The following is a 27,035-nucleotide window of genomic DNA, read 5'->3' as shown; positions in this document are numbered from 1 at the left end:
GTGGGTGGCCCTCTAGACCCCAAAGGTTCCCCACTCGTGTTATATAGTTACAGTAACATAAACAATGGTTGGACAGTGTTCTCGAAGCTACCAACATGAGTCTGACCAAACTGCGGGAGGCAGTGGAAGACAGGAGTGCCTGGCGTGCTCTGGTCCAGGGGGTCACGAAGAGTCAGACACGACTAAACGACTAAACAACAACAACATAAACAAAGCACAATGCGCCAAGCACAGTATGTTTACCCATTTTCTTTAATTTTTTAAAAAGGAGTAAGCAGACAAAATGTTGTGCTTCCTTGAATACCAAATAAAAACATTCCTTGTGTAAAACAGTACATAAATCTGGGCTCTTCTTTACTTATGAATAATACTGCATATATACTTCAGAAAAGGGCATTATTGTTTACTGCTGCATATCAAAAGAAATAATCACAATATCATTGTTGTTTATCTTCATATTCTTTTCCAGGAAAAAAATAACAGAACTAGTCAGGAATTTCAACCCTTCCCCAAAATAAAAAATAAAAGCACAAGTGTTAAATGGGTCAAGTATTAAATGTGCACATTTACAAGCACAGCATATTAGAAACACTGCTTTAGACCATGCCAAACCACATGTATGTGTATAAAGCTATTAGTGAAGTAGTTCATAGCAGCAGAGTAGGAATCATATTCCATAAATCGTACCTGTTGGGATGGTTGGATGAAAACATTCCACATGTAACATTCTATATCCATGAACCATCTTCTCCCATCCACACCTATTTGGGAGTGGGAGTTACCTCTATATAGGGTTTTGGCCGAAAGATGCTTTAATTTAAATGATTGTTGGGACTACCTCAAATTATTTGGACTATGGCTGGCTGATGTGGCAGTAATAAACACAAGCATTGAAACATATCATTGCAAACTTTGGGAAATTCTTATATGTGAACAGTTCCGGTGAAGATGATCACTTAAAACTATTTATTGTAGGCACCCAATACTTACAAATCGCAGAGATATATTTCTCAGAAATTCACTTGAAGACCATTGCTGTGTTTGCAGGGCATTTGAGCAAATGTGTGGACTCCCAGAGAAGAGACCACAATCACTTTGCTCCTCTTTGGTTGTTTTGCTGCTGCACTGAACTAAGCCGTGGTTTGGTTTAGCATGTTGCTTAAATCCAGGTTCATGTTTTACCTCTTCCAGACAAACCACACGCTGCAAACAATAGGTCAAACATTGGTTACATCTCATGGTTTGTCTGGAGAGAGCTAAACCACGAGGCCAGGTTAGGTTGCAGTGCATCAGCAAAACGATTTGGAAGGACCAAAATAGCCATGATCTCCTCCGAAAAGCCATACACTTGCTTATTATCCACACTAAGCCATGATTTGACTGAGTGTTAAATGCAAACTAAGGCAGTGAATAAAATAAGTTCAGAAATGCAGAATAGTCACCTTCCAAATTAACAGCTTGATTTTCTTTTGACTCATACTTATTAATTCTAGAACTTGAAAAGGTCAGTGCATTGATTTAAGCAGTGGATAGTTGTCCAACCAAAATGTGTAAATAATAAAAAGTACCAATAATAATGATTTGCTCCTCATTATTATGGTCAGGTGATTCAAGAAGAGCAAATAAAGTATATGGTTTTCCTTCTCATTTTTTTCTGAACCTATGACACCTATGGAAGGAAGAAATGAAACTGCAAAGGTGCAGTTAAGGGGTTATTTAAACCACTAGTTATAATTAGTTCAATAAGGTTGACAAGTGAGATGGATGACATACAGCATCTTTGAATATAGATCACTGAGTTCAATGAAACTTACTCTCAGGAAAATATATATAGGATTATAGCCTAAAAGTAGATGGGTTTTGGTCTCTGTGTTGCTCCCCATGATGCACTTCTGAAGAACTTGTTCCTCGTAAAGTAATACACATTATGGTTGTTCTTTATAGTGGCATGCTGTTTTAAGGTTGTTCCCAGAAATAGTATGAAAACTGGTGCTTTAGCTATACAGTATACAGATAAGCATGGTGGAATGTGCCATAAATATTGAAATAAATTCACTGTAAAAAGCTACTTTGAGTCTAGTAGCCTCGCTGAGAGACCCTATGGATTGGCCAGTCCATTAAACAACATAATTGATGACTCTCAACTTTGTACAACATTCACTCCTGAATTCTAAGTCCATTTTATTTGTATTCAGGTGCAAGTTAAAATCACATTACCTATATTTCCCATTTGTAAAACAGGCTACATACGTATTCTATGCTGAAATGTGTATCAGTTTCAGAAATACTTAAGACAAAGGCATTCTGCCTGTGGTGGAAGATTTATGTTATCATGGATACCTGTCCAGGAGTACTCGGAATGTGTCAATATAGCTTACTTATCATAACAATGGTTTTAATTTACTTGCCCTGTTAGACCCACAATCATGCTGATTGACTGGTAGCTGGGTGCATTTTTCCATAAAGCGTTTAAGGCATGCATGCTTATGGATGGATTTGAGATTCTAATCTATTTTTAGTAATTATGAATAGTGGGCCCAGGTGGCAGCTATTATAGATATAACAACAAGGAGTACAGTGATATATTAAAATGTCATATAAATGTTTTGTATTGTCCCTATCACATTCATCAATGTTTTTAAGAACATCTGCTTACTTTCAGTAGCTTTAAAAAAGTCCTTATGGATACCAAAGCCTGACTCCATCATCTCCTGCTGTCCAATTATACCTCACTTTCAATGTCACATGCAGAATATCACGCACAAATTCATACACATTTCGCTGTGAAGACATGTAAATATCCAAATGGTGAGACATTTTATGCAGTCACTGGGGTCAAGCAAAGAGAGATAAAATGTTTTTTTAAATCCTGTGACACAGCACCTGTGAATTCAAACTCTATTAAGGTCACAGCTATATTAATAGCTCTTTTATATATATAAATAATTTTTAAAATGAGTTCAGTAAAAAATAACTTCTACAAATGTCGTTAGCAGGTCAGGGGAAGCAAGATATTGAGATGTAGTTTTCTCATTTTGCTCCAAAATGAGGAGGTGTTGCCTTCCCTGCTTTACAAGTCAAAGACATGATCCACTAAGTCTGGACATCCACAGAACATCTGCAAGAGTGGCCAAGAGCTGTCTCATGTTTGGAAATAAATTAACTTCTTTTCTTGGAACAGAAGACCCCATGATATATTAGAAGCTGCTTTTGAAACCTCTGCAAGCTTCAAAGATGACTTCCATGAGGTGTGGGAAGACATGCAGGTCCAAAGTCTAGCTTTTTCATCCAGCTAGTCAGTTATTTGGGCTGCGTCCAAGGGGCAAGGTAGGAATCAGATCCAGAGAATTGTTCACAAAGGCATTGGGTGCTATTCAACTAAATAAATGTGCAACTGGAATGACTTCTACTTTTGCATCAGGACTTCTTCTTACTCTCTTATTCCATTGTGTGGTCTGCAGCATCCCCAAATTTGCTCTGGATGATTGAGAGAATTGCCCAAACAGATTTTGGAGTGGGCACAGCAGGAGGAGAGTGCAAAAAAATGAAAAGTCCTGTTTCATAAGCGGAAGTCATTCTGCTTGCACAAAGCACTGCTCCAGCACTACTTAGAATACAACCCTTTGCCTTCAAACCTGTGACAGCATGTTTGCAAAATGCTAGAGTTAAACATGGGCAATTCAGGTTGTTTTTTTGTCACTTCATTCAGTAGAAAAGCAAAAGGTAGAGGAGGGTGGCTGGTGGGCAGCATGGCCTCCCTCTGTTTGGACACTGATGTCCCCACTGTGTTTTTACCGTTTTATACCCCCATAATGAAGAGAAACAGAAGAGTTGATGGGAGAAATAGGCAGCAGGCAGGTATGTGACCCAACCACATAAGTCAATGGGTAGCGCACACTTCAGAATGACACTCACATATCCACATGCAACGGAGTGCCTTTCAGAACCACACTGGCCACCAAAAACTTGCTGGTTCATGCATGTTTCTGACAGCTGACAGTTGCAGTGGCAACTTGTGGCACAACAGAACTGGGGAAATCACAAGGCATAGAGAACATGAAGATATTGGGGGCAGTGGTGGAGGAGTGGGGTACACTGGCAGATGAAGGTAAGTGCTGGGAACTGAGCTAGTGGGGTGCGTATGTGAAAAACAGAGAATAAGAATGAATTGAGGATGAGTCAGGTACATGCTTGCATATCTGTGTGAATGAAAGAAAAAGGGTTTACCTGCCCACTTTTGATGTTGGCTTTGTCTATTGCCAGTATGCAGTTCACATTCACCTTCTTCCAAGAAAATACGGGCCTGAACTTTAAAAAGGTTGCCCACCCTGATGGAAGGACTGCCAGGGTTTGAGTCTAGTGACATTTGGCAAACTCATTCACTGGACTGGGCCCAAATTCAGAAACAGAGCTACACATCCAAAGACAATTCCCTTAGATATTAATAGGAGGACATTGTAATCCCCTTTATATACATACAGTAGAAGCTGAAATGGTCTGAGATGCTCACAAATTAGAATGTGTATAGCTATACAACACCATACCTTTTTTCTTTTTTTAAAAAAACCAAAAGTATAAAAGTTTTACAACACATTATACAGGTCCTTCTAGGATCTATAAAACACTTACTGAAATCACCATATTACAAGGCATCACTAACAATTCTATTTCATTTTATATATATATATATTTATATTTATTTATAATCGTTACTTATATAATAATTAAAAAAATCACTTTTAAACAAGTATACAAGTTCACTTTAAAATTAACTTGTTAATAAAGTTGTGCAAAACAAGCTGGCCTCTATAATTAAGTGAAGTATTTAATTTATTTATTTACTTATTTATTTATACAAAAAAACCAACAACAACAGAAGAAGAAAGTTCTTTCAGAAGTGCGTCTCTTTTTCTGTGATGGCTGAAATGTTGCCATCACCTTTCAGTTTGGCATCGCAGTCATTTACAGTAGCAGCATATGCACCTGCTCCACATCTTCCTCTCATCTTCAGGTCTGGGCTGGCCACAATCAACTTTCTAAATCTCTGGGGGCAGGGAATGAAGAAAATGGAAGGCATTAGCCATTTCTGTGACCTGGTCACAAGCACACTCCATCCAGATCAGGGGCTTGGAACCTCCAGTCCTCTCTATCTGGCTCTAAGGACCCTTCCAAGCACTGGCGGAGGAAGAGGCATGCGGGGGGAGCGCACCACCCCCGGCAGTGCGATCCTGGCAGGTGCCATCGCTGCTGTCCCCTGCCCGTACTGGGCACCATGCCCCTACGGGTGGCACACCACACCCCTGGGACACGGGCCAGCCCCGCCCTTGCCTGCAAACAATACATTGAATAGTGTTCATGATACTTTGGCATAAAAATGGTCTTTTTTCTGTAGACCTGACCTCCCGTTTACTCCTATTTCTCATCAGTTGTTCTCTGCCATATGTTTATCATGGGTTTTCTATCATACTTGAAACTCCTACCGAAGTTATTCAAATGCTGCTACAGAGTTTAAACTGCCATTACTATTTTTCAAATAAATTTTAAAGACTTCCCATTTTGAAATAAATACTTCCTTTTATTTTTTATTCTTTCTGATAGATTGTCTAATTCCGCATATTCAAGCATTTTTTGAGTCCACTGTAATCTAGAAGGGACTTCATCACTTTTCCAATTTGTCGCAATGAGCACTCTTGCTGCGACTGTGGCGTACAGAAAAATTTCCTTTGCCTTTTTAGGGATATCTGCATCTGTGATTCCCAATAGGTAGGCTTCTGGTTTTTTGTTGAAAGATATTTTTAACATGTTTTCCAATTCAGAATGAATATCCTCCCAGAACATCCTGATTTCTTTACATTGCCACCACATATGATATAGATTACCTGGCTTTTCTTTACACCTCCAACAATGACTTGGTACACTTTTATACACCTTAGAGAGCTTCCAAGGGGTTATATACCATTGATGTTGCATTTTAAGAAAGTTCTCTCTTAAAGAATAACAAGCGCCCTTATTTCCTCTAAAGCTTTTTAACTTAAATTTATTATCTTTTTCCTTTTTATTTATTATCTTCTTCCTTTTTATGATGGCCACGTTCCCTGGGTATTTTTTCTCTTTACTGCACAGGCCTCCATCGGGAGATTTTGGGTTCAAGCAAGTTTTTATATTTCTCCCACACAACAAACAATGATTTTGTAATAATATGATTTGTAAAACCTCTATGGATTTTAGCTTTCTCGTAAGCCAAATATGCATGCCAACCCCATCGGTTGTCAAAACCCTCCAGATCCAATAGGTCCAAATCCTGCAATGTACACCATTCTTTCAACCAGGTGAAGCAGGCCGCCTCATAATACAATTTAAGACTGGGCAGGGAGAAGCCTCCTCTGTCTTTTATATCAATTAAAATCTGATGTTTAACTCTAGGTCTCTTCCCCTGCCAAACAAATTTAGAAATGTATTTTTGCCAATTCTTGAGGCAGCCTGCTCCACCCAGTATTGGAATCATTTGAAACAAACAAAAAAATCAACCTGAGGGGCAGATAACTTCAGCCTGCTCCAAATCTCGAGGTTTCTTTTTATCTCTGACCATACTTTTGTATAATTGTCCTGGAATAGATTTATGTTTTTAGGGGTAAAGCATATACCTAAATACTTTGCTTTGTTACATATCCTCAGGCCCGCTATTTTTTCTAGGTCTTCTTTTTCCTGTGAAGACATATTCTTGACCAATAATTTTGTTTTTGTGGTATTCAATTTAAAACCAGCAACTTCTCCAAAATTCTTAATCAAGTCTAATACGCTCATTAAACTTTCTTTGGGGTTTTTGGTCATTATTAATAGGTCATCAGCAAAGGCCTTGAGTTTGTAGGATTTATTTCCCAATGTTATTCCTTTGACCAGCTGGTCTCCTCGTATCCGGATATTTAGGACCTCCATTACCATAATAAATATTAAGGGAGATAATAGGCAGCCTTGCCGGGTCCCCTTACTTATTTTGCATTCATCTGTGATTTTACCATTGATGATTAATTTAGCTGATTGTTCAGAACAGATGACATTTATTCCTTCAGAGATTTTCACCAATTCCTTGAATTAGTTTTTTCATAAACTTCCAGGAATCCTGGTCAAATGCCTTTTCAGCATCTACCTACATAATAGCAGCTGCTTTATCAATTTTATAATCAAGATATTCTAAGACATTTATCACACACCTGAGGTTAGTCTGCATACGGCGCCCTGGGAGGAAACCTGTTTGATCTTTATGGATTATTTCTTTTATAACTGTTTTAAGCCTGTTTGCAAGAATGTCTGCAAATATCTTGTGGCTATTATTTAGCAGGGCAATAGGTCTGTAGTTTGCCATGCTTAAAGGGTCAGATCCTTGTTTATGAATAAGGGTAATGAAACTTTCTTTCCATGAGCTCGGTAGTATTCCATTTTGTAGAATGTCATTCATTGTATCTTTCATAGGTAGAAACTGTGGGATGTAAGAATCAGGTACAGTCAAGCAAAACATTGCTAGAGTAGACATGAAGGTTGTCTCAGTCCTCCAGCCGGAAGTTCCTGCTTTCCAGGACTGAGACAAAACTTCCTATGTGTAACTTGAAATGGGCATGGCCTCTCCTGAAGTAGAAAGAACCAGAATCACAGGCTGGTGACCTTCTTGTCTCTATCAATGCCATCTTAACAACAGCACTACTAAGATGCACCCTTGGCTCCAGGCCAAGAGAAGAAAAGGGGGGCTTTCTCCCATAAGGAGATAGTCACCACATTTAAACTATGTCCTAACCTTTTAGGTCTGCCTTCTGGGAACCTTTGTGTGAACAGATGATTACTTGTGAGTAAACGTTTTATACTTTACAGAAGACTGTGTAGCATCTTATTTTAGGAGGGATTAAATGGGGAAAATACCAGGAAATATTTACAGAGACTCTAACGAGTCTGAGCAAGCTATCTGCTGTGCGTGTGTTTAAAAGAAAAAAGGGGAATGTTAACTTTGCTGATTTTGTTGAACTTGAAGACAAGTTGGGACAGGATATCTTAGATAATATATCCTCCCCCGCATCCCTAAACATCCCCACAGAAACAGTGATCTAATTTTTTATAATAAATAGCTGGTATACCGTCCGGACCCGGTGTTTTCCCGATTTTCGATCTTTGCATTGCTTGTTGCACCTCCATAGTGGTTACTGGAGAATTCAATGTGGCGATTTTCTCCTTGGGAATTATCGGCAGATTACTTTTGTTTTAAGTATTCAATTATTTTCTCTATTTTCTCTGGTCCTTCTTTGTATAACTCTTTGTAGAAATTAGTGAAGCTCTTACTAATTTCTTTTGGGTCTTGAATCCAGGTCTCATCTATTTTAATTTTAATTTCATCCTGTTTCTTTTTCAGTTCCCAGGTTAGAAGTCTACCTGGTTTGTTCGCAGATTCAAAGCTTCTATATTTTAACCATTTGATCTTCCATTCTATTTCTTCATTTATAATCACCAAAAATTGTGTATGTAGGATTTTTATATTTTGCTTTATTATGTTGTCCTCTGGTTTTTGAAATAATTTCTTTTCATTATCTCTGATTTCCTCACATATATCCACTTTCTTCTTCTCCTTTATTTTCCTTTGGTAAGCACTTTGTTGGATGAAGAAGCCTCTTATAACTGCTTTACTCGCATCCCAGACCATTTTTATATCTGTCCCTTGATTTAAGTTAAAATTAAAGTATTGTTCTAAAATTTGATTGGCTTTCTGTGCTGTCTTTTCATCATTCAATATATTCTTGTTGAGCTGCCATATTTTAGTTTTTTCTTTCCCTCCTTTAAACTTAATCCATACTGGGTTATGGTCTGAGATTGTTCTTGGGTGGATTTCAACTTTCTTAATATTACCTAATATCTTTTGAGGCGCAAATTGCATGTATTCTTCCAGCCGACTTGTGAGGATCCTAGTAATGCATAAATTCTTTATCTTATTGGGTGTTTAAACCTCCTGGTATCATTCAGATCAGGAGGTCTATTAACTGAAAAAAAGAGGTTGGGAGTTTGTCTTGTCCCGTTGATTTTTTTTGTTTTTTTGCTGCTCTATATATGCCTGGGTTCACTACTCCATTAAAGTCACCTAATAAAATAAGTTTATCTCCAAGATATTCTAGGACTTTTTCTTCCAAGAATTGATAGAATTCTGATTGCATGCAGGGGGGTGGGGGGAAAGCTTATGTTAATAAGACAAAATATACTCATCTAAACCAGGGCAGAGTTGAACCTACCATTGTTATTTCTAATGTTTTAGTCACTGAACATCTGTGACAATGCAACCCACTGTTTTCTTTTTCATAATTATTACTATGAAACTTCCCAGGATCAGAGCCAAAGTGGATACGTGGATTGTTGACTACAGTTACATCACAGAAACTGGTCTGGATGCATAGACACCAGCTTAGATTTCATAACTTCTGAATAGGCGATTGTAAGCAAAATGTGCAGCATTCAGCTCAATATGCTCACCTACTCTATCAAGCAATAATAGTCTGACAACATTTCTTACCTCTACAATAGTTCCTTCTGTCTTCCACAATTTAATACAGATCCACAAAGGAATGCAAACCATGGAGGAGAGAGCCATCATCCACCCAATGCCATAACCCCAGTCTGGGTATATATAAATGTTGTTGTATTTCAAAGGCTTGTATTTCACCAGGAAAAAGATGAAGATTCCCTGAAATGGAGATGGTCATTTTATCCATTTTTGTAAACAACACATAGATATTTAGGAAACTTATTCACCCCAGTTCACTGAATTGTTACATTCAGCTTTCAAGACAGGTAGCAAGCAGGCAGGCAGGCAGGCAGGCAGGCAGGCTGGCTGGCTTCCTTCCTTCCTTCCACTGGAACTTCCTTTCACATTTAATCTCAGTCTTCATTTAAGGACCATAGAAATTGCCCCCCCCCCAATTTGACAGCAAGTTACAGCTGTGCCAAAGAGACTCATGGGAGGGGATGTGTTTTGTGGCTTGAAAGCACTTCTGCACACACAAGATTCTCTCATGCCCCACCAGCTGTATCACTCCCAAATGCATCACAGTGTATATTACTTTTGAAGGCCCCTGAAAAATTGCACCAAGAATGGGAACCTCCCCCGTCCCCAAAAGCCCCAGGGTGTGTGAGGACTACCACACATAAGCCTTTGGATTCCAGCCCTTAATTTGTGTACAGTTCAGTTCAGTTTCATAGTAAGTAACAACATAGTAGCATACAATTGCTCCAATAATAACTACACATGAATTTATAATAGACACCTTGAGTGCACATGAAACCACTATGATGTGGGAACAGAAATGTGTGAACACATAAAAAGAAGTTATCATACTTCATCATATTGTAGGGGGGTGGGGGAAGAGGAAGAAAAGAAAAAGTAGGGGCTACTGAAGTCTAAAACCAATAGCAAAGAAATACCTAAACAATTTAAAATAACGAAATAAACAACATCTGCTTGAAAATTAAATAAGTTTTAAAATCACTTTTTTATTTAATTTATGAGGAATTGTTGCCTTTTTTTACTGATACCAGGAAATTAAACTATTTTGCATTTTGGAGGTGTACTTCCTGTTCCAACACATGTGTGTGGCTCCATGATTATGCTCTATTTCTGCAAAATTATTTCCATAAAGTCTTTGGGAAAAGGTACTGACAAGGACCTTACAGATTGCTCTACCATTTTATCACACTTTCATTACTTACAGCGCAAATGCCAGGAGTGAGTAACATCCAACACCATTTAAATAATGCCAGTGGTCTGTACCCAATCATATCTTCAATGTTGTCATAAAAACGATTGCTTCCTGAATAAAACCAATATGAAAATTAATAGAAAATGAATACAGGTTACCAGGGCTTATGTTACTGGAGTGATGTAGATTCATTAGAATTTATGCTTTCATTCTTAGAATATTCCTTGCCTCTGCCATTGGCAAGGAAAGCCTGAAAACACGAAGTAAATGCAGTTGGTGGGAATAAGATAAAAATCTGCCCCCCCTTTCACAATCTCATTCACAACTAGCATATATAAGAAACGTTTTTTGGAGGGCCTGCTGAAAAATTGAAGCCCTACTTTACCTCTAGTGGGGTCTGCAGAGATGATATAGTAGCTACCTTCCCAGCAGATGGAGACCTTTGGTTGACATGTTATTTCCCCCAGAATTATTTACCCCTGGAATGATGCTATAGAATAACATAATGTCATTCTGAGAGAGCTACAGTGGTACCTCGGGTAATACGCTTCAGGTTACAGACTCTGCTAACCCAGAAATAGTGCTTCAGGTTAAGAACTTTGTTTCAGGATGAGAACAGAAATCGTGCTTTGGCAGCACGGCGGCAGCAGGAAGCCCCATTAGCTAAAGTGGTGCTTCAGGTTAAGAACAGTTTCAGGTTAAGAACGGACCTCTGGAACGAATTAAGTACTTAACCTGAGGTACCACTCTACTTGATGAAAAAATAGCAACCAGTATGGAGGCTGCCAAGTATTTACTCAAGAACTCCCTCAGAATGATGGTATGTCATCCAGCAGCACTGAGGTGGAAAGAAAACGGTGGCTGGAGCTTATAGACACCAGGAAGAGATCTGATGCTGTCACTGCCACAGGCAGTGTCTAGCATACCTTTTTCTGAAAGCAAAACAAAAGAATTGAAAGAGTTATCAAAGGTAAAGGAGGGAATCTGAAAGATTAAAAAAAATATATTTTTCACCCTTTTATGATTCTTCTTTACGTTCCAAAGCTGAGTTGTTTCAGTGAAATTTCAGCTGAGCACTAATAGTTTTAGTATCCTCAGCATTAAGAGGGAGAAGAAGGTAAAAACACCACACCTCTGCTAGGTGGCCATTCTGCCATCCTTGAAGAAGAGAAGTATGGTTCCATTGGTTTCATGGTTGTATCCAGTGGTTTCTCTCCGCTGACAGAAGGAATGTAAGTTGATTTTCATAGATTCCTCCTTTCTTCTGCAACCCCTTCACCACCAATCATGCTGTCCCAAAGGTGCCCCAACCCCCTGCGGTAGATTTGGGAAGGGCACTGGGAATCAATTAAAGTCACCTCTTCCTGTTTCTGCTCTTGGAAGCTCCCACTGGATAAAAAAGCCTTCTGTCAACAAAGGGATACGGCTGGATACAAACCCAAATGGTTTGGCTGAATTAACTGCACAATTAACAAACAACATGTAGTACTAACATAAACCTTGGCATCCAGAGAAAGGCACGTAACACAACTCCACATATTACAATGGAGTAGAGGAAGAATGTGCAAGCTGTGTTTTTTCTAGCAATGCTCCCAGCATAGCATAGAAAAAGGACTTGTGAAGATGAGATGTACAAGCTACATTATCTCAGACTCACAACTTCCTTTTCATATGTTATATTAGATGCATAATTAGAGAAAGTACCACTTGTACTGACTCTCCTGGTACTATGAAATGAAGACTCACATGTGAAAAGGATCCACCAGAAGGGGAAATATATACAACTTGCAATATGAAAACAAGACTGTGAACAAGAACTGATCCTTGAAATCCACAGGATGATGTATGGCAAGGTAGGCTATGGAAAACACGGTAAGACTCATTCTAAAAATGCATGATGTGATTTCAGAATTAGCCCCAATGTTGCAAGAATTGCTGACTTACCGTAAAACCAGCCAATGCAGACACATTCAAATATAGCAACGAAAAGAAGGCACATTCCACTGGCTGCATAGGAATCAAACAACTGGAAAACATACATTCCACCCTGGAAGATAAACAGTTAAAAACAGGAAAAGTTGAGTGCGAATAACACTTTACAGCTGAAATAAGGTTTCCGTGCACTTGGGAAATTTCTAAACCAGCTGATATTTTGGACTACAGCAACTATCAGTCCCAGGTGGCAAAGCCAATGGCCAAAGGTGATGGATGTTTTAGTTGAAAACACCTGGAGTGCACTAAGTTGGTGAAGGAGACATAAATTACAAGTCTGCTTGCTTAGGTTTAAGGGTCAAATGAGATGCAATGTTAAATGCATGCTTGTATTTATGGGACCATTAAAAGCAAGCATCATCTGTTTGAGGTGTGACTGATCATTCTCAACGGAGGAGGGATTTAATTATTTCCTCCCTGGTTCCTTTCCTCAGGACTAGAACAGGAAATAAAAGAGTTTTAAAAGCGCTCCATGCCTGTTGTGATCTTGAGAATTATTACTCCACCACACAAAGTATACCATTGAAGAAAACCATGGTTGGTTGTTGTTGTTTTTTTAAAAAAAACACCTACGTGTTTGTTTTGGCCCTTGGCAGTCTTTTGCTTTGCTGTGTTTTATACTATGTTCTTCCCTCCTTTTATTTTATTTAAGAATTGTATTGCCAGAAGGGTAACAATATTCAACCCAAGAAACTTCCCACATTGCTTTTGGGAAACAGGCCCTTTGTCCATATTAGAAGGAGAATGAAACTGTGAGAGAGACAAAAATCTCCTGTCTTAAAGAAGTTTTCCCTCACACCTTGTGCTTATTTTTGGAGCATACACTTGATAGTGATGCTATTTGTCCTTGGCAGCAGGTTGAGACACCACGTGAATTATGAATTCTCCTCCTAAACACCCAGAAATTTTAAGGCAATATCTGTTACATAAAAAGTCTTACACTGTATCAGCCCATAAGCAGTGTACATTTCCATACACATAGTAAACATCTGGAGTGGAAGGGGGGGGACAGGCGAAGATGTCTTATACTTTAATTTATGATGACAGAGCACTAAGCATTGCTCTTTCGAGATGTGTTTCCAACTGCATATATTCAGGTTTAAGTTGCTAATCATTGAAAACACTTTTAGTCTCTGAAGTACATTATATGAATATTCAGATTTGTTCAGTTGTGTGTTGCGTGAGCAAGTACAAAACCACAGGCAGTATTCTGGGTGAATGGCATCTATCAGGGTGCATGGAACATTTTCATGAAAGGGTAAGATATGAATGTAACTTGTAAGAACATAAGAAGAGCCTTCTGGATCCAGCCAACTGGCCATCTAGTCTATAATCCTGTTCTCCCAGTGGCCAACAGATGCTCGAGAACAAGAACATTATCCTTTCCTGTGGTTTCCAGCAATTGGTATTCAGAAGCATACTGGCTCTGAACATGGAGGCAGAGTAATCTATGCTCCTTTAGCTGATCAAAATCTTAATCTATGTGCTAGTCCTATTGTGTCGCCGACACCAGTATCTTTCTTATAATAACAGCAAGTAAGAAACTATAGATATTATCATATGAGTGCATATGGTGAGGGACTTGGGAATACAAAGCTTCCGAGTCAAAAGTTAATCTTCAACAGTCAGCCCAAGTCAGAAATATTGAATCGGACACTAGCCATTTATCTCCTCAGCTAATTATTGAGGCTGTCTTGAGAGCTGGCCTAGATCCAGGCTTTGCAGTGGCAAACTGAGACTGAAATTCATTGCACAACAAACCCTCTTCAGTATTGCTTTCAAGTGCTCCCAAGGAATCAAGTCCTCTTGAACAGGAGTGAATTTCTGCACCCTACGCCATGCTCCTTGGAACGTTTTGGAAAGAGCTCTAAAGAAATTATTTACATGATGGAATGTTGCACAACAGTGCCATTTGGTGGCGCATGATGCACACTGCAACTTGATTTATACTGCGGAGTGCCTATTTCACAGCATACATTGCACTCTTCCCGGCAGCAGAAACAGCAGCAGCTGCCATGCTGGGATTTGGAACAATTTGCTTCTCTTTTTCCTGCAGCCCATCAAAAACGGTTGGGTAAGCACGAAAGTGCTGAAGTAACAATTGAATACTATGGGTCCATTCTACACAACAGAATGGGGAAAATGAGTTAATCACCATGAAAAATAGCTTATTCCTTGATGCTTAGTCCAGCCTCAAGCAGGATTGCCAGCCTGAATCCAAACGAAGCCAACTAGGAGTTTGAGCCTGACTCTGAAACTCTGAGAAGAGTAACAACTGTACATGGAAACAAGGTGGACTTGCTTGAAAATTACATAGAAAAGGAAGGAGAAAATTGACAACAAAGCTGGATTGTATTTCTATATGGCAATTGATGGGAAACAGCAACAGTGGTGAGAGGTTTATTGCTCTCCTTCCTGGCTTCCCTTGGGCAACTCTTTGGCTACTGTGGACTCAGTGCTGGACTGGATAGGCCTTTGGTCTAAACTAGCTGTGTGGATGCACACTTCAGAGTGCTTATGCTTGTGTGGACAATGTGCTCAAAAGATTGAAACTAAATGCAAAACATATTGGGGTGGTTGCAAAATGTCTATTCTACAAAGGGAAGCAGCCCTCCTGTTTGCAGAAGGGACTCAGTGGTCTCCCTTCAGTAAGAGTGAAGTTTGACCAGAAGATCAACTCATATGTATATGGTTATAGTAAAGGTAAAGGGACCCCTGACCCTTAGGTCCAGATGTGGGTGACTCTGGGGTTGTGGCGCTCATCTCGCTTTATTGGCCGAGGGAGCCAGTGTACAGCTTCCGGGTCTTGTGGCCAGCATGACTAAGCCACTTCTGATGAACCAGAGCAGCACACGGAAACACCGTTTACCTTCCCGCTGGAGTGGTACCTATTTATCTACTTGCACTTTGACATGCTTTTGAACTGCTAGATTGGCAGGAGGAGGGATCGAGCAACGGGAGCTCACCCCATCACGGGGATTCGAACTGCCGACCTTCTGATCGGCAAGCCCTAGGCTCTGTGGTTTAACCCACAGTGCCACCCGCGTCCCACCTATATGGTTATACACCTCTCTATTCTTTTTTATTATTATTGAAAGGCAAAGATTGGAAAGCTTGGTATTCAATTTTAAATGGACATTCAACAACCTCATTTTTTTTTGTTCTAGTGAAATACTATTGTCTCCCAAATTAATAATTAACCTAATAATAATAGCCAATACAGTATGCTGTGCGGTTTTAAATGTTAACATCCTGAAGTACAAATTCAGGATGTCATGTAGGAAACTAGTCATTAAGAGTAGATAATAGATATCTATAGCACAATTACTTGGTCATATGTACAGAAAACCCTTGCAAGATGGTGATTAATGATCTGTTTTCTTCTAACAGCCTCAGGTAATGTCAATGCATGTAATGAATCTTAAATGTATACATTTGTTTATTTACATCTTACTAGTTAGGCAGGGAAGGACCTCTACTGATGCTAGAGCCTGCAAACTTGTAGAGAAAATGTCTGCCCTCAACTCCCTACTCTAAGCATTTCCATCTTTAGTACATGCCTTAGCTTCTCCAAACCCTGTTTATTCATCCATTATTATAAAATATATTCTACCCTTCAATGCAACGGTCACTGTATTGTAAAAATACAATAAAATATGATGCCATTTAAAATCACAAATAAAAAACCTAAAAGGAGCAGATCTATAAAACAGCACAATAATTAAAAAGAAAGAAAGAAAGAGTTCAGCCAGATTGGAACAATAAATAGTAGTGCGCTGACCATTTTGCAGGGTTGAATTCAAAGTCACGCTATAGCAAGCTTTCTGTGTATGCAAGCATATCCGCTTCCCAATGGAATGATCCCCCTCCCTCTGTGTGTTGTTTTGGGGGTTCTCCCAACACTCCCAGAGCCAATTTCAGGGAGTTTGCTGGGGGAGGGGGGAGCAGTAGCCCTTGCACAAGGCTTCCACAGATGGGGTTCATTAGGTGAATTCCACAAACTATTTTAATTTTCAGCAAATTAAAGAGATGGTGTGGGGTGAAGCAGACGTTTAGGAAGAGGCCAGGGAGTGTGAGAATTTCAGAGACTATTATCAGCGAGAAAGGCAATGTGTGCTATTCTTACCTTATACACTATAAAGAGGTGTCTGTGACATGTTTAAAACACACTGTGCACACTTGCAGTGGAGCAGAGCTCTTTACAAACACTGCATCTCTCCTCACAGCACTTCCTACAGTTTCCAAGTGACCACAGGGCATCATGTGACCATGCGGACATTCTAGGAATTCCTGTGAGGCTGCCAGCCTATATATGAAGAGTCCTGCATTGCTGCAAGAGCACCAAGCCACTCAGCTCTTTATTTCAAACTAGACTAACAATATACCTTAGAGCCAAAAGCAACAGATGACCACGTTCAATTGCCATATATCAGATAGTGAGGGTGATGTGTGAAATAAAAGGCTCCCATCGCTATAATACAATAATGTTTGTCCCCCAGGTGCGACTCTGCAGTTCCTTTGAGGATTTTTTTAATCTTTCCAAGTATGTTGTATTTTGTCACAGAACAACATTTGATCAATATTTTGTTGCTCCAGGTGTCTATCAGTCGTCAAATAGTTTTGCTTAGAATTTATAAGGCTGTGCTCACATTGCTATTTACTGCAGTTCCAGCGCACTTCACACTGCTAATTTTCAGAACTGGGCTCACATGATGTTAGCCACAACCCACCTGTGTCCCGTAGCTCTTTGATGTGTTTTGCTTGGAACCAACTTCCATCTGATTGGAAAAGGGAAGCCATGGCTCCACTGTGCTCTAATTCAGGTGGCTTTTGCGTGTGTGCACATGATGACATGTGCGCAGATCAAAGTTTCACTCAGCATGGGGAAAGGTATCACTTAGAGTTTCAAGCCACTAGTGCAAACATAGCCTAAGTTAAAAAAAGAATGGAAACAATTTTCTTCCCCACCATTCCAAATACAAATAAATATATCTTACCTCCGTTAACATGATTAGACCAAGGAAGAATGATACAATCGAAAGAGCGAGAATCAACAGCTCTCGTCTGTATCCCCTCCGGAAAACCTTTGGGTACATATCTACCACGGCTGTCACAAGACTTTCAACGCACACAAACTGGAAAAAACAAATGCAGAAAAAATGACATATAGAGTAAATGATCTACAGTACCAGTTCCTCAGCACATGTCACTGTACTATATGCTTGAATTTTGTTTTGCATTATTTATAGCCTGTTCCTATATAGAGCTTTAAGTATCACCACTAAAGATAGCACCTAACTTGCCATACTTGCTCCCACCCGATAAGAGCTCTCTGCATGCCTTTCTTGCACGATGGCATTTCCTCTATGCTGACCACAGGAAAAGTACTGCATCGGGCACTAGGCACTGCATTAAATGACAACCCTGTGACATGAGTAACCTGAGGTTGGTTGGTTGGTTGGTTGGTTGGTTGGTTTAATTCGTTAGTTCGTTAGTGGGCTGAACTAGATGACCCTTGGGGTACCTTCAAACTCTGCAGTACTATGAGTCTATCGGTGCTCAGGAGCTATCAGATAGCTGGGATAGCTCAGTTGGTAGAGCATGAAACTCTTACTCTGAGGGTCATGGGTTCGAGCCCCATGTTGGACGAAAGATTCCTGCATTGCAGGGGGTTGGACTAGACGATCCCTTGTGGAACCTTCCAACTCTACAATTCTATGATTTCAGTTGATATTTCTCACGTCTAATCCAATACTTCCTGAACCATGCTGCTAGCCTGCTCTAGTCTTAAACGTATTTTCTGCTCTTTAGTTCATCGCCCCAGTCTTGCTAGAACCCATCCATATGAATGGCTCTAAAGTGAGTGTGTAAGACTGTATAAGACTGTATATTCTGTACTTTATGATTTCCAACCTTATGCAGCAGGGCTGTGTGTATGTGATTCCCCAAAACAGCTGCATTCCAACCAACTGGCTGTTTGGATAAGAGCTAGATGCAGTCCCTAACACTTTAGCTTTTAAAGAAGGGCTCTGCAATACTCATGTCCAGTATAAGGTTGGGGCTCATAACTTTTCATTCCTATCTTATAACCTTGCTTCTCACTCACCTGTGGGCGACACATTAAAATAAAATAAAATGAAGTACAGTGAAGCAAGAATTCAGCAATATTGAGCTGGCAATTTAAATTAGTTTTAAATTTAAAGTTACAGCTTGATTTAAATTCAGATCTCAGCTTAAGTTGCACCTGGAAAGGATGTTCTAAAATGTCATCTTTGATCCATACCTGACTATCTAAACCAAGGAATATCAGCATCATGAAAAACAAAGTTGCCCATAACGGAGAAAGAGGCATCATTGTTACAGCTTTTGGGTAAGCGATGAAAGCAAGCCCAGGTCCTGGAAAAGAAAGAAAGAAATTAAATAGGAATTGTTTATATGGTGGTCTTGCACAGTGGGGTGAGATATAAATTTAACAAATAATACATAAGGATTAAAGTACACAATATCACTAGTATATAAAATACACTTTAAAATAATAATAAATGTATACTTTTAGTACTTACCTGATTCTGCAACTTCTGCTATGGGCACTCCCTGCTCATACGCCATAAAGCCAAGGACAGAAAAGATGGCAAAACCAGCCACAAAGCTTGTTCCACTGTTCAAGCAACAGAGCATAATGCAGTCTCTGTGGAAGAAAGAGCAATTCGCTTGTTCTCAGTGTGTGGCTTTGCTTCACATGTTTTTGGGCGGCTACAACAGCTTTGAAATTTGGTACGTATGTAGATCAAGACACCACAGTTATTAGAAAAATCAGACAATGAAACTAGTGTTTTGGTTACTGTAGAGCAACAATAGTGTTCCTTCCCCTCTGCACAGGTTTTATTATGGTTTAATCTTAAATAAAGTGGCCCTAGTTCAACCCAACCTCTGCCTGTCTCTTTATTTGGCCATCAAGTTGCGATTGGTGGACTTTGCCAATAGGCAGGGCTTCCTCACTGCTTCCAATTCTCCACTCAGTATCTAGTAAGACAACTTCCAAATCACTCCTTTGTGGATCTGCAATTATTAGCTTCATGGGCCTCAACACAGCTGAGTTCATAGTGATGCAGATATGCTTCAAGGTCAACAGAGAAAACTCTTAACCTTAGAAGAAGTGACACAAACCCTTCAGAGATAATATACTATAAATGCAACAGTGGTACATTTTAGTATTTACAATCAATATTTATGTGCAGGGCTGCTGCCTGAAGCAGGTTTATAGTCAGCTTTGTTTCCAGTGACACACTTCAGGTAAGCAATTTTTTTTTATACTGATAAACAGAACAGGCCCAAGACATTTTGGCACCTGAGGCAAACCACAAAATGGCATTCCCCTCCCTGCCAGGGAAGAAGATGTGAGGGAAGATCTACATCAGGAACAAGGGAGGAAGAAAGATCTACATCGGGATCTGCTGCTCCTTTGGAACCTGCTGCCTGAGGCAATTTTTTTTTAAAATAATATTTATTACTTTTAAAAGGAAAAAAGACAGAAGAGAAAAAACAAAAGAGAAAAAAAGGACAATACAATACAATATATAAACAATACAAAACACAACCTAAACCCATTAAACTAAACCCATTAAACTAAACTAAACCAAACCCACTCCCTAACCCTAACCCTAAATAAAACAAAACAAAAACTATTTTAAAAAAATACATCCCCCCTTTTCGATACTCTTTCTTTCATTCCCTTGTTTCCTCGACCTCCTCTCATCTCCCTTTTTGTATTCCACTTCTACTAGTTATTTCAGCAGATCCTTTCCATCTTTCTCTATTCTCTATCATATTATAAATAACATATTTTTTTAACCTTAATTTAACATTAAAACTAAAATACTTATATATGCTTAACTCCTTATAACATTTCTGCTAAATCCATAAAATATCAATCCACCATTTTTCTATCACTCATTAATTTTGTGATATTTCTATATATAAACTTTAGATTTTCCAATCTTCTTCCATCAACTCCTCTCCCTGGTTTCGGATTCTGCCAGTCCTTTCCGTCAATTCCATATAGTCCATCAACCTGGAGATCTTATGTCCGAGGCTCTTAACTCTTTTCCAGGTCCCTTCTGCAGATCTTCTTCATATTCTTTAATGCTAGAGAGCAAATCTTGAGAGAACTCCATCCTAACATTACTTTTATTCCTTCTGGACAGTTCAGCCAAATTTCCATAGTTGAAGCTAGGGTCTATACAGTGTTTCAGGACGTATTTCAAGATTCCTCCAAATCCAAAGGCCCCCAAAACTTCAATCTCCTCCAAATCCAAGTCCATGTCCCAAAAGTCAATTAATCCCTGGATAGAGGGATCTTTCCAACTTTCCTTCTTCAGTCCAAGCCGGGATCCAATCCTCAAAATCTGGCTTTTTCTAGATTCAATCATAAAAGGCCTCAATTTATAGTCCTCAATTTGCTTCTGTAGAACTAAGGATCCCGCTTGTGTTATTTTAGGTTCAAAAACAATGACTTTCTCCTTTTCCTCCACCATTTGTTCTGCCAAAGTAGGTTCCTGTGCCAGGTCCTGAATTATTTCTGTGTTGGTGCTCACTTTTTGTCTCAAATTAGTCACTTTCTGTTCCAAATTATCAATTTTTAAAGTCATGTCATCCGTCTTTTTATGAAGCTCTTCCAGCAAATAGTTTATCTTACATAATGCAGTCACAATAACTTCTCCTATCAACATTTTGAATGGTCCAAGGTCAATCTCTGGTTCTCAGAATCCTTATCTTGCAGCTGGAGACCTCCCAGTTACACTCCTATAACAATTTCAAAGGCTCCCTCTAGAGGGAAACAGTCTCCACTTGTATCAGTTCTTTCAAGCACAACTCAAGCAATAAACATAGTTTCGATTTTCAGTTACTTTTTCCTCCATTTTCAATGCAGAAGAGGACAATGGAAACAGTATCTTACTCTTATTTTAGCTAGCTGTCAAATCCGTTCTGTCAATAAACTTTCCCCAAGCGTCATCTGGCAGCCCATTCCCAGGTTCAGAGCTGTGGTAATTTGATTTTCCCCTCACTCCTGCAGGCTTACTAAGTTCAAAATTTCCCCCCTCTTCACCTGCTTCCAAGGGGGGTTTTGTATTTTTAACCGATGGAGATTTAATCCTTTGTCAAAAGCTTTCAAAGACTTTAGCTTGTAACGTCTTTGCTTCAGTCTATTTACAAAAGCGGAAGGCGGACTTCCTGTTTATGACCTTCCCGCTTCTGCGCCAAATTAAGGTACTTAAAGATCCAATTTTCCGTTCTACTCACAGGTAGTTGTTTAAAATCCAATTGTCCACAGGAAAAAGTCAGCGCTCTCCAGCAACAGCAATGCGGCTTCACTCCATGAAAGAAGCAGTCGATTCAAAGCACCGCGCCACTCACCCCACGTCGCTCCAGATCCCCAAAACAGGGTTTCCCCGTGAGTAGGGGAGGCGCAAAAGGTGCCAGCTGAATCCCAGGTTCACAAGCTTCTCCCGCTTGTGATTTCAATGGGTCTCCGCCTTCGCCGTGGCGGTCACACCCTGTTTTTCACTGAGTAAGTACCTCCCGATCGGAGGAGCTCAGCCATTGCCGGAGGCGCCAACCTGGAAGTCTCTGCTGCCTGAGGCAACTGCCTCACCTTGCCTCATGGGTGAGCCGGCCCTGCTGATATACCATCTGTTTTACCAGATCCTGCATATGATTCCTTCACTTCTTGATGGATGCTGTTTGAAAAGTGTGAGTAAATGTTTACAATACAATTTGTAATTTCACAGTAGTCAGTAAAAGAGGGGAAATGTAAACAAAACAGACTTGTGGCACCTTAAAAGTAACAGGTTTGTTTATTAGCCTTTAAGATGCCACAAGACATTGTTGTTCTTGCTACAGCTTAACAAAGCTACCTCTCTGGAATTTGTTAAGAAATGTGTTAACTTTGCCCAAGGCTCAGATAAGAAACATTCTCTACTCTCATGATAAGGCTTCAATATTGATGAATATTATGAGTTGGCATGACTTACAAATGTCACACATGACTGAATAGCTGGATCTACTACATGATATTGGTTTATCTTGTAATTTACTAAAATAAGTCCTGGCTTTAGGCATCATTTCTTAATGACTGAACTGATGGATTCAGTCATTTTAATGTGTAAAGAGGTTCATTTTAAGAATCTTACATTTTTACAGACTGGCTACATTAAAAATCATTATAATAAATAGCACTGATTAGGCGGAAATGCTAGACTGTGCTTCAGATATATGTATCATTTACAATAATTGTATGGCGTCTGTTTCAACTGGATATTCCTCCCTTCCTATTTTGCATAATAAATAGACCAACAGACCAGCTGAATTTGTAGTTCAATAAACATGGTGAGTGAACAGGATAGTGGGACTTTGCAGCCTATGAAAAAAATTGACACTGACTTTATTTTTACAGTATATGTCAAACTTCTTATAGCAGCTTAGCAGCATCCGATTTTCACAAAAACATCCCTCCCAGAAACCTTAGTATGTTTTATGCAAATTTTGTTAGTGACTAGGAATTGGGATTTTAAAAAGGTAAAATTTGAAGGTAAAATAGTATCAGCTTCATTATGAATCCAATTAAAATTCATGAAAAACTATATTTGGTTTTTAATGTTCTCAAAATATCATAATTGATTCTCCATCTGACGGAATATCTCAGCGGAGATTAAGAGTCTCATGGTCTTGACAACTGAGCTATCCCAGGATAGAAATAAAATTCCCCCATGTGATACAAATCTTTTTTTTAAAAAAAAGTCTGTATGCACACACACATACACACACACACAATCTTATTAACAAAAATTAAAATTGTAATGTTTACCTAAATAATGTAGTTTTTATGAAGAAAAGCTGTTATAAGTAAACAGACAAACTGGTCCCAGAATCAAATGAGTGATCAATCACTTAATAATATACCATAGTAGTCTTAAGAAAGAACAAGCAGGTGATTATTTAGAATTATAAAAGGTGAAACTAAGAGGTGAATTAAGGGCATGTATCGTGTGCTGGCTATACAGTTAAAGGGGATAAGCATTAACGTTTACACTAGAGGGAGCCAATACACCACTTTCAAATTTCTTTATGGACTACAAGGTTATTGTCACATGGCAGTACCTAGATCTTATGGCTGCTGTGTTATAGCTTTTAAAAAGTATTTATGAAATGGACACTACTCTTGTTCTATCCATTACCTGCCATTTTACAAACACACAGAAAATAAGCATTCTCCAAGGGTATATACTATGTAAATTTTTCATCCCCAAAATATGTTACCAGAACCACTAGTCATTCCATGTAATTTAATGTACTGAGAGATGATACCACACCTGCAGTGAATACTGACCAAATTCACAATTTTATACTAGTATGGCACCAATGCTAATGTACCACCATGTGGGATTCTAGATTAATCTTTGTCATAAAAGAGGGGTTGGGCTGTTAGAATTCCTGCTCCATGTAGCCATATATTTTCTGAACAGCACAATCTTCCATTTCTACTCAAAAATTAAGTCCCACCCTGTTCAGTGAGGCTTCCTCCCAGGTAAGTGGATATGACTGAAATCTAAGTACATGAAAAAATGTTCACAAATGATTGCACTTGTGCTAGTTAATTTTTGTATAATGCATGCATCATTCATGTGCCTAAAATACAGTTAATGTATTATCTATTCTATATTTATCTTTATAACTTTAATAATGGAACATTAATTTTTCCTCCCAAATTACCGTTTTCAAAAGAAATCAGTTCAAAAGCAAACTGATCAAGTAATGCTCAGAACCCTTAAAATGTTGTTGTGTGAAACACAGTACTCAAGCATGTTCTGTGTATCTAACTAGTATATATTCAGCTCTATGCAACTATTCCACTGCACACATAAAGTAACTTTTGAATGCGGAAATGAACTTCTCCTTCCTCTCCTTCCCTTGCACACCCCCTAAATATGCTTTGGGAGTTCCTGCAACCCTCCAGCAAAGATTTAGCGGCAGAGTAGGGGGCATGTGGGGAGAGGGGAAATTCCATTGCAATCACAGAAGTTGTTCCACATACACAATTATTTAGTTGGGTACCTCAAACAGGTATTTGCCAGACTAGACCACTCAACAGAAAAAATAAACATAACTGTAATCGTGTAGTAAGGGACGCGGGTGGCGCTGTGGGTAAAAGCCTCAGCGCCTAGGACTTGCCGATCGAAAGGTCGGCGGTTCGAATCCCCGCGGCGGGGTGCGCTCCCGTCGCTCAGTCCCAGCGCCTGCCAACCTAGCAGTTTGAAAGCACCCCCGGGTGCAAGTAGATAAATAGGGACCGCTTACTAGCAGGAAGGTAAACGGTGTTCCGTGTGCTGTGCTGGCTCGCCAGATGCAGCTTGTCACGCTGGCCACGTGACCCAGAAGTGTCTGCAGACAGCGCTGGCTCCCGGCCTCTAGAGTGAGATGAGCGCACAACCCTAGAGTCTGTCAAGACTGGCCCGTACAGGCAGGGGTACCTTTACTAATCGTGTATTACCTGTAGCAGTTGTTATTGTAGTTGTTGTAGCTCCCTAAGGCTGTCAAACACCCCAGGCAGATGGCATAAGAGAAAAATATTTGTGTTCCAGCATCCACCCAGACCTGCAAACACAAAATATAGCAATAATTATAAAAAAGTAAAAAAAACAAACCAAAAAAACCTCGTTACTGTAAGGTAAGCAGATCATAAATTATTAGAAGAAGCCTTGAAATTAGAGTCTCTAGTGCTATCCAGTGTTTTTTTTGTGTGTGTGTGTTTTGCAATTCACTTGAAATTGCAAAGATTACATATTTTTCAGACCAGTGTAATAGACTTGAATGAGGAACTTCCTTCATGGCTATATAATGGTTATCATCAGTCTGTTTCTTCTCATTCATTCTGCTGTTTGTCACCCATACAGTATCAGAACCATACCATATCCAGCGGGTTCAAACAGCAGTGGCTCACAGTTGATAGGCCTATCCCCTGTGAATTTGTTTACATCTCAATTTAAAGTAATCTAAGCCAGAGGCTATTGCTACATCTTCTGGCAGTAAATTTTATAAACTTCTTTTACCTCTCCTGAATCTACTGCCAAGCCACTTCATCGGTTAACCCTGAATTCTAGTAGTGTGAGTCCAGGGTTGCAGGTTCGATGCCCATAAGGGTCAGCTGTATATTCCTGCATTCCTTCCAACTCTTATGATTTTATGAGTCACATAGATATACTCTACCCACTGTCTCCATGCCATGCACTTCCCATCACCATTTTCCCATGGCAACTCCAGCCCATTCTCCTTTATCATTTCAAGTTTAACTATACAGTGGTACCTTGGTACTTGAATGGCTTGGCTCCCAAACAAATCGGTTCCCAAACGCTGCAAACCCGGAAGTGAGTGTTCCAGTTTGCAAACGTTTTTTGGAAGCTGAACGTCCAATGCGGCTTCCATGGCTTCTGGTTGAGTGCAGGAAGCTCCTGCAGCCAATCAGAAGCCGCACCTTGGTTTTCGAATGGTTCCAGGAATTGAACGGACTCCTGGAACAGGTTAAGTTCAAGTGCAGATTAAGTTCAAGTACAGTGCCACTGTATTCTTTTTTTAGATGAAGCAACCCCAACTGCATACAGATAGGGGAGGACTTTGGTCTTTCAAATTTCAGTGGTGCCCTGTGCAAGGCCAAAATTTGGTGGCCCTTGTCTCTTGCCTTCTGTTCTGCGCAGTTCATTACATCATAGTTGTGAAACCCAGTGGTGCCCCCTAGGCTCAACCGGTTGTGCTACCCAAAAGCCAACTCTGACACAGCATTCCAGAGGTGACTGAACTGTAACTTATTCTTTGATGAGTATAGTGAATGTAAAAGTTATGGTCAGCATCAATGAACTGTAAAACCATTTCTGCTTCTTTTGTCGATCACAGGAAACTGCATTTGGAACTACAGAGAATTTCAAAAGCATTTTGCAACATTGCATACAGGTTAGCTACCCAGAGAGAAAACAAAAAATCCAACCATAGATAATACTCCTATCTATTTATTCTGTTTGTAGATCATTTAACCGTTAAAATTTCAGGACAAAATGCTTAATGCAAGATGGAAATTGGATTGAATTACCAGTTGTCTCATGGAATTCCAAATCATAAAAAAGATAAAATGTATTTTACATGTAACTTCTAAGAGGCTCTGATTTCTCAAGTTATTGAAAGCTGGAAGTGTTTCTGTTTTGAAGCACTAGTACGATCACATTTAATTTAAAATGGTTTCACTGCTGTCATGATGAGTAAAATATAGTGAAT

The 27,035-nt window shown here is 39.4% G+C and overlaps 1 protein-coding gene across 1 annotated transcript in view; it reads right to left on the bottom strand.

Annotated features, from left to right (window-relative positions):
* Positions 1–234: 234 nt before the first annotated feature.
* SLC6A11 (solute carrier family 6 member 11) overlaps positions 235–27,035 on the bottom strand; it is a 104,786-nt gene continuing 77,985 nt past the window's right edge. The window contains exons 8-15 of the mRNA XM_081848215.1: positions 25,264–25,367; positions 19,280–19,404; positions 19,000–19,112; positions 17,714–17,851; positions 12,669–12,771; positions 10,735–10,835; positions 9,542–9,712; positions 235–5,044 (exon numbers count right to left, since the gene is read on the bottom strand). Coding sequence (XP_081704341.1) covers positions 4,892–5,044; positions 9,542–9,712; positions 10,735–10,835; positions 12,669–12,771; positions 17,714–17,851; positions 19,000–19,112; positions 19,280–19,404; positions 25,264–25,367 — 1,008 coding nt within the window. The 3' untranslated portion in view covers positions 235–4,891. The remainder of the gene's footprint in view (positions 5,045–9,541; positions 9,713–10,734; positions 10,836–12,668; positions 12,772–17,713; positions 17,852–18,999; positions 19,113–19,279; positions 19,405–25,263; positions 25,368–27,035) is intronic.

This window comes from Podarcis erhardii, assembly GCF_964252035.2.
Source record: "Podarcis erhardii genome assembly, chromosome: 2".
Classification (NCBI taxonomy): Eukaryota; Metazoa; Chordata; class Lepidosauria; order Squamata; family Lacertidae; genus Podarcis; species Podarcis erhardii.
This window is presented reverse-complemented; position numbering and strand designations above follow the sequence as displayed.